The following is an 8,039-nucleotide window of genomic DNA, read 5'->3' as shown; positions in this document are numbered from 1 at the left end:
CATTAGATGTGCTAAATTGTGTTAACCGGCGTTGGACGCGTGAACGGGAGTCGAACGGGTTAACCATTACCGGACACGTAACCAGTGCCAAACGCTTTAGCGGGCATCAGAGGCATTAACCGTTGTCAAACATTTAACTGGCGCCATACACAAAACCAACATCTAACGCGAAACCAAAGCCGGACATGCAACCGGGTCGGAGATTCTATATACATTGGGTGAAATCCTTCACATGCTAGAAGCATTTGTGAAATCATTTGAATTTGATGGAGTTAAATTTAAATTCCAATTATTAAAATAAAAATGAAACTAAATTCAATTCCATCGAAGTTTGTGAACCAGATTTAGAGTCAGAATATCAATTCCATCATATTCTGTGAACCAAACACACATATTAGGCAAATGAGCAATATAAATAGGCCTGCAAACGAACTGAATGAACACAAACAAGGGTATGTTCGTATTCGCTTATTAAAATTTAAACGAACACGAATTTTTAAGCGAGCACAGGCATTTAAGTGGACAAATACTTGTGTTCGCGTTCGTTAATTTAAAAAATGAGCGTGTTCATGTTCGCTCAGTTAAAATCTTAGTGAATGGCTCACGAACATATGTTGAACATAAATGAACAAAAAGATAGACAAACATAAATAAGCATACATACACGAACAAAAATAAACATAAATGAACATAGATGGGGATCAGATATTATATTAGGGTGGTATAATTTATTTGTAAAATACAAATAATATTTAATTGTTTTTTATGAATGCATAAACTAACATAAATAAGCAAACATACACAAACATGAATAAATGGGCATAAACGAACATTCAGGAACATATATGAATGAACGAGACATGCGTTGATGTTCGCTCGTTTAACTAAAAGATCACAATCTTTTTATTCATGTTAGTCGTCTAGTAAATAAACGAACTTGTCGTCAAACAATTTACAAACACTTCTGGATGTTGGGTTCGTTTACATACAAATTATCCGTAAATTTATATATAGGGGGTGTTTGGGATTCCTTATTTTCATCAACTTATAATTCTAAACTTTTTGAAAAGTTAATAAGGTGTTTGACAAACTATTAGACCTTATGGATTTTAACTTATGGAGAAGACAAAAAAAAAGAGTTTTGAAAAATTAGAAATATATAACTTATTAACTTAATAGGTCTGATTTACCTTTTACACCCCTTTACCCCTTAAAATCCATTACACTCCTTTTAAAAAGAGTGTTTTTTAGTTATTTAACATTCTTTTAAAATCTTCTTTTAAAATAATAAGTTAATAAGTGCTCTTAATAAAAAATTATTTTATTTTTTACTTATCTCAAACACACCCATTATGTGATGAGTGATGATAAAAGGTTAATTGCCTCGTCATGTCTATCCATCCAGTCTCCCATTGACAGCTGGAACCCAACCTAACCGAACCACCACTCTCACGCCGGCTCAAACCACGCTTTCATAACGGAACTGCTCAATTTCATCCGTACCTGGCTGTCTGTGTGTAGGACTGCAGTCTTCCGCCTCTAATTATAGTTATCTCCGTTTATACCGCCGCCGGAACAGGTCCGACTATCTCTCTCACTCTTTAATTACTTACCACACACACACACACACAACGCTATTATTACGCAGATAAGCTAGCATATGAAGCTATTACTGTTCAATAAAACACCTGAATCTGATTATTATATTATTATTATTTCTCATTTGATTTGTGGAGTTAGTTTTGTTCAAAAGGCTTTTGAATTTTGATTCCGATTTGATTTTCATGAAACGTCAATTGTGGCTATAGCAGGCGTGCTTAGGGCTTAGAGCTAGGCTTAGACTCAATAATGAAAGTAAATATTTAGAAACTTATATTAGGCGGTTATGTAATCCATAGAGAAAATGCTCTAAGTTGATCAGGTACTAGTGGTTTTATTAGGTAACATAATGCACAAATGATAAGATCTACTTGATGTGCTAACATAAAACACAAAGTAAGTAGTAATTACTGCTCGAGAAATCAAGGCCGACTTAGAGATTTAGAGTCCGGGAGATCGTCTTTTAGTGGGAATTTTTTAGTATGGAATGTTTTTGTAATTCATACAAGTAAAAATTTGGATGCTTATATATAGCACTTTAACACTAACAATTCAGTATACTCTCATGCTATTAACAAATTATCCTTTTGCAACTTGCAAAACACTAGCAATTGTAGCAAGTAGGAACTAATTAAGACTCAAAACACCAACATTAAACACTAAAAGTTGAAAATTAAGACTTAAAACCCTGGTATTGGGAATATCGGTGATATATCAGTGAAATATCGGTCAATATCGGTCAAATATCGGCCAATATCGCCGATATTATCGGTACCGATATTTTGACCAATATTTCACATGAGGACCGATAACCCGAGATACCACCAATATACCACTGAGATACCACCAAGATTGACTGCATAGATTTAAATGGATTACAGAAAAAAGGTTTTTATTTTTAGTTCATTTGGATTACATAAATATTCAGTTGCACTACCGTAAATTGCAATCAATGAACGGGAACATGATTTTTAGTTCATTTGTATGCTGTTGTACCGATGAAAGATTTTCGATTCGATGACACAAATATGTGGCATCTATATGTTTATGTGGTTCAGAATACAACTTTTCACATTGAGAATTGTGATTGTGTAGCTCAGCGAAACATTTGAGAAGGGTTTGCTTCCTTGATACTCAACCCTTATTACTTTGTTCGTTTTAATGTTCTATGCCGTAAAGATATGTTTCAAAGGGATTAATTTTGGCCACGTGCATACCGACTACATTTCTAGTTTGGCTAAGTCTGTCGTTCGTTTTCTTGTTAGTTTTTGAGGGTCATTCCTAGGTGACGTGAGGCATCGTCTTTAAGATAATATTAAGGCATCCTTAGTTCAGATGTAGAATGACGAGGAATGCGTATCTAAGCTAGACGAATAATCTTTTTTGCAATATCTGTCAATATTTTGCATCTCATGAATATATGGGAAAACTAATATAAATTGCAAGTATTATATTACACACATGGCACATACAAAAGAACTATTGGAGGTTGATAAAAACAGAACTAACATAAAATCTTTGTACCTAAAGGCTAAAGATGATGTCAATGTTAAGTGTACATGAGTTAAGTTTGGGCTCGGCATTTGCTTTGCGTGCTATAGCTGTAGAAGTACTTTGCACATGATGCATGACTAAAAATGGCATACTTTCACACGCATGGTTCTGGGGTATTGTTTGATTATATGTCAAACATCTCAAATACCATTATAACAACAAATTTGTGTGGATGGGGGGTCGCACGGACCAAAACTATCAATATAAAAGGTTGACAAAAAAGGAAATACTCAATTATTGTGGAACATCTTGAATTGGAAATTATTGCAACTTTATGAGATATTTGGGCTATTTTAAGAGAATATATGTTAGTTTTGAGTCATACATGTTTGCAAACAGGAAAATTTGTCTTCAGAATAATTAATTAAACTTTACTATGCTTTTTGCAATCATTTCTATCTCAAGACGCATTGTTCAAAGATCATAGTTTTTGACCAAATGTGATAATATTTAAAGATTTAACAGTTAAATTATCCAAGTTTTTGAAAGAGGGCATAATTGCGTGATGTTAAAAGACATTTTGATTTTTATAGATCTGAATTCAGCAGTTCTTAACGGCAACACAAGTTTCATAAAAATAACTAGCAAGAAGCTAGAATTACAAATCCAAAACACCTAACCTAAAGAAGTAAAGATGACTTGATCCTGAAAGACACCACAAAACTACTGAAAAGAAGTAAAGAGACCTCTAAAACTCCTGGGGATCTAGAATTATATGTGCAAGAATCGAAATCGCCTTCACTAGAATACTCTTGAATTAAGCAGAATTAGGACCAATTTGTGGAAAACAAATCAATACTCTTGAACATAAAGAATGACTAATTTTAACATGAGCTGTTAATGGATTTGAACAAGGTCAGAAAACTAAAGAAAGAAAATCAGTAAATTGGTGATGTATATGACTACTTCTTCTACTTTAAAGGGTTGAGCTAAAAGAGTAGACTATCTGAGTGGTTTGAAAGTAAAGCTGGTGCTTCTCCAGATTTTGTATCTGTGGCCCAAAATCCCAAATTAAAATTTGCAGCCACCTGGAAAGAGAAGTAGTTTTTGTGTATCAATTGTACTCTAGATTCTCTAGTGAATTCATCATCCAATCAAATTGTATTCATCTAATGTCACTATATCAAGACACATAATGCTATTGTTTTTCTGTGCTTGTAACTTTGTGTAACGAAACATAAAAAGTTAAATACCAAAGCAAAGAGTGCTGCTCATCTGCTGGGTTTTCTAATATAAAGTGTATGGTGTGCTTGTTAAGAAATCAGAAAATGTGTGTGCATTGTTATCATCAATTGGCGCTCTGCATTTTATTTGCCTTTGATATTGCATTAACACATTTTCTTTCTTCATTCATACTGAACTAAGAATTTTAATTTTGGTACATGTAATTCTGGTATAGATTGTTATCATCCTGTTGGTTATATCAGTGCAGTCATTTTGAATAATCAAATGCAACAATCAAGTTCCAGCTACTGATCTGATCTAGTGTAATTGTGCTTTTTAGATGCTTTATTATGAGCAATATCTATTCAAACATCATCTTCTATGAATGCTATCATTCTATCAAACATCTAAGCACATGAGATGTCTTGCTGTCTGTTTATTGAAAATATTTTTTGCGAGCTTTTCACATAATAATCAACATAATGATGAAAAGCTATCATGGTTTAGTTCATCGATTGATCACCATTCATCAGTAAATTTGATTTTTGCAGGTGCTTCTCGGTTATAATTCTAATACATAAAAAGTCCTGAAGTTGCTGAGAATTGTTGGGTGCGCATTGATATTCCAACCTGTAGTTTCATGGGGACCGGAGAGGAAAGCTCACCTGCCAAACATTCCAAATCTACCTCAAATCTGGTTTCTTACTCTTTCTTCTGTAAAAATATGTTAAGTCTTCTGTGTGTAAATACAAAGTTATCTCTCTCTCCTAAACAGGAAACTCCTCCACCTTCATATGCTGATTGGTCAAGCTCTATGCAGGTGCATGTTATAAACTCTTAACCTTTTTATCAATGGATTTATTAAAACAGATGTATGTTGATTTCGTAATTTTTAATGACTTATTTGTTCAGGCTTATTATGGCTCTGGAGTTCCTCCACCTTTCTTTGCTTCAACTGTTGCTTCAACTCCTCATCCATATGCATGGGGTGGTGGCCAGGTAATTATTTCTATTTACATGTTAAAAACTATTGAGATGCAATATGTTATGTAATAGTCGGCATTTATTTAATAATCTATTAAAATTATTTCAGCATCCTATGATGCCACCTTATGGAACTCCAGTTCCATACGCTGCACTATATCCACCAGCAGGAGTTTATGGTCATCCTGGTATGCCTATGGTAAGAATCATTTTTACATCATATGATGTAAACAGTAAAGTGAATAGTGTTATCTGATTGTCATTGGTTATTATTTTATTTGTAGACTCCTGGCACTGTGCAGCCAAACACAGAATTGGAGTCAAAAGCCTCTAATGGGAAGGACAACGTCAACAAAAAGACAAAGGAAACTTCTGGAAATGCCATTGGGAAGACGGCTTCAAGTTCAGGAAATGACGGTGCCACCCAAAGGTTTTCATATCTAAATTTATATTCACAAAATTATTGGTGCATTCTGTCAGAGATTTTATTCTACTTGCCAATCTTAAATTTTGAATATAAACAATAAACAGTGCTGAAAGTGGAAATAATGGCTCATCTGATGCAAGCGATGAAGATAACCAACAGGCATGGTTTTCACCTTAGTAGTCAGATTTTCAGTTTTGAGGTTAAAACTATTTTCTTTTTTTCGTTGTATACTGATATCAAATTGGTATCTTCAGGAATATTCTGGAGCCAAAAAGGGAAGCTTCCATCAGATGCTTGCAGATGGTGATTCTTCACACTTTCAAATATTTAAACTAAAGCTTACTAGAAAATAATTCTAAGTCAAACATCACTACTCATACCGGAACCATGCATCTAGCACACATTTCATATCCCTATTTTCAAAATCATAAGAGATCTGGTAACGGATGGTGCCTTAAGAATCATCTCCTTAGCTTTTCTTTCAACCGAAAACCTTCACATACCAAGACCACCTTCTCCCTTCTTCTATCCACTTACATTGATCACCATCTTCCGCCATGACATGCAATGCCATTCTCTCTTCAGTGACAGAGATCTCCCACGTCGAAGTTTACTGGGGTTAACATACCCGTTGCTAATGCTATGATTACAAGTATTATTCCCACCTCTCAAACCCATTCTAAATCGAAAACACACTAATACTGTACTTTCTTATAATACCTTACCTTGTACTAATTAAATATAATTTTAACAAACGATACAACTTACAAGTTAGGCAACTATAATAATACTTATTATTCACTAACTACTAACAAGTCCATGCTGACGTGGCAACAAGCGGCCTATCATGCCAGCAAAGCACCATCTCCGTCTGTTGCTTCGCCACGTGGAACCCTCCAACCTGTACCCGCCTCACCAAACACTCCGCCTGAAACTCAGCGAACCGACTCATCCCAACCGCCTTCATTCCCGCCATAACCAACACCTCTCTCCACGGCGTCACATTCCGGCCACCATACTCCACCATCTCCATTATTCTCGGCAGCAACACAAACATCTCAATACACCTCATCCACTCGCCTCCACCGACATTAACCGCCTCCAACGACTCCAGTATCGTCGTGTACAGCTTCAAACCGTCAATCACCGTCTGCCGGAAAACCGCCGGTCCGAATCCAAATCCGTTCAGTTCAGCGTCCACAAACACCACGACGCTCGGCGAAACTCGCCGGAGATCATTAACGAATCCGGATCCGATCCGTCGGAAAATCGTCGGCGAAAGAAGAGCCGCCGTCTTCTCTCTGTTTACGAACTTAATCGCTTTAAACGATACGATTTCGAACGCTCGAATCGATACGAAATCAATTTCAAATCGTAATTTCAAATCCGTACAGAAATTATATAAATTATCTCTAATTAACCTAGATTCCAATTCGTACTCATCCGGAACCACGGCGGTGATCCTCAACGCCGGTGAACTAACCTTCCGAGCCACCGCCTCCTCCGCAACCGCTTTCAGAAACGACGCCCATTGATTACCAACACCGATGTCAAAATCGATGACGTGGACTTTCATCGCACCGTCCACGGCATCTAATATCGCCTGATTAGCTGTAAAGCTGGAGAACATCGGAATCGGAGAGACGGTGGAGAATGCCTTTTGCGCTTTGATCACTTGTACAATCTCATACGACGTACCACTCTGAAAGCTCCGAGTTGACCCGGTGAGTAGACACTGAACCGCTTCTTTAAAATAAAACGCGGCTCTCTGTAGCGGCTTTCCGTTAGGCGCTGTTAGCCGCCGGTTGAGCCGCGCCAGTATCCCCTGCGCCAGCTGGAACGACTGAGTTTCGAAGCACTCAGCTAACATAATCAGCTCGTCCGTAAAATCAAACTCGTTTACGTCATCATGCTGACTCATCAAATCAAATATATTTTGGTTGGAATATGGAAAATATGGAGTTAACCTTTCGAAATCTGAATAAAGAAAGGGCGGGAGATCGGGTAAATGATCAAGAGGATAAACAGATTTATTATTATTATTATTATTAATATTAATATTATAATTATAATCATGATCATAAAGGCCTAATTCTCTGATGAGAGAATCAGAATCGTATTCTTCAAACTGATTCATCATTCCATATTCAAAAGTCTTCTCTTCTGAAGATGATGATAATAACAAAGTAGAGTTGTTATAATCGTAGGAGTTGAAGTCGATAAGCGGGCTGGGCGGGCTGCGGCGAATGTCAAGGACTGATTTGGGTTCGTAGCGGGTAGTATCGAGGGAGGAGACAGAAGGCAGTTTCAT

General features: G+C 36.4%; 1 protein-coding gene and 1 pseudogene across 2 annotated transcripts; one reads left to right on the top strand and one right to left on the bottom strand.

Annotated features, from left to right (window-relative positions):
- Nucleotides 1–1,507: 1,507 nt before the first annotated feature.
- On the top strand, nucleotides 1,508–5,943 carry LOC143582465 (G-box-binding factor 1-like). 2 transcript variants are annotated; one of them, XM_077065020.1, is made up of 7 exons: nucleotides 1,508–1,579; nucleotides 4,869–5,014; nucleotides 5,093–5,137; nucleotides 5,230–5,316; nucleotides 5,411–5,500; nucleotides 5,586–5,731; nucleotides 5,833–5,943. In XM_077065020.1, the coding sequence occupies exons 2-7, from the start codon at nucleotides 4,958–4,960 to the stop codon at nucleotides 5,903–5,905; spliced, it is 498 nt and encodes a 165-aa protein (XP_076921135.1). In that variant the 5' UTR covers nucleotides 1,508–1,579; nucleotides 4,869–4,957; the 3' UTR covers nucleotides 5,906–5,943. The 2 variants fall into 2 exon arrangements, with proteins under 2 accessions (XP_076921135.1, XP_076921134.1); XM_077065019.1 differs by lacking the exon at nucleotides 1,508–1,579 and having other exon boundaries at nucleotides 4,717–5,014.
- Nucleotides 5,944–6,516: 573 nt separating this feature from the next.
- LOC143582464 (scarecrow-like protein 15 pseudogene) lies at nucleotides 6,517–8,039 on the bottom strand (annotated as a pseudogene).

This window comes from Bidens hawaiensis, unplaced genomic scaffold (genome assembly GCF_021521415.1).
Source record: "Bidens hawaiensis isolate Kalapana, Puna unplaced genomic scaffold, B.hawaiensis_p1.1 tig00031751_1, whole genome shotgun sequence".
NCBI classification, from domain to species: domain Eukaryota; kingdom Viridiplantae; phylum Streptophyta; class Magnoliopsida; order Asterales; family Asteraceae; genus Bidens; species Bidens hawaiensis.
The sequence above is the reverse complement of the archived record's forward strand: the minus strand, read 5'-3'. Positions and strand labels throughout refer to the sequence as shown.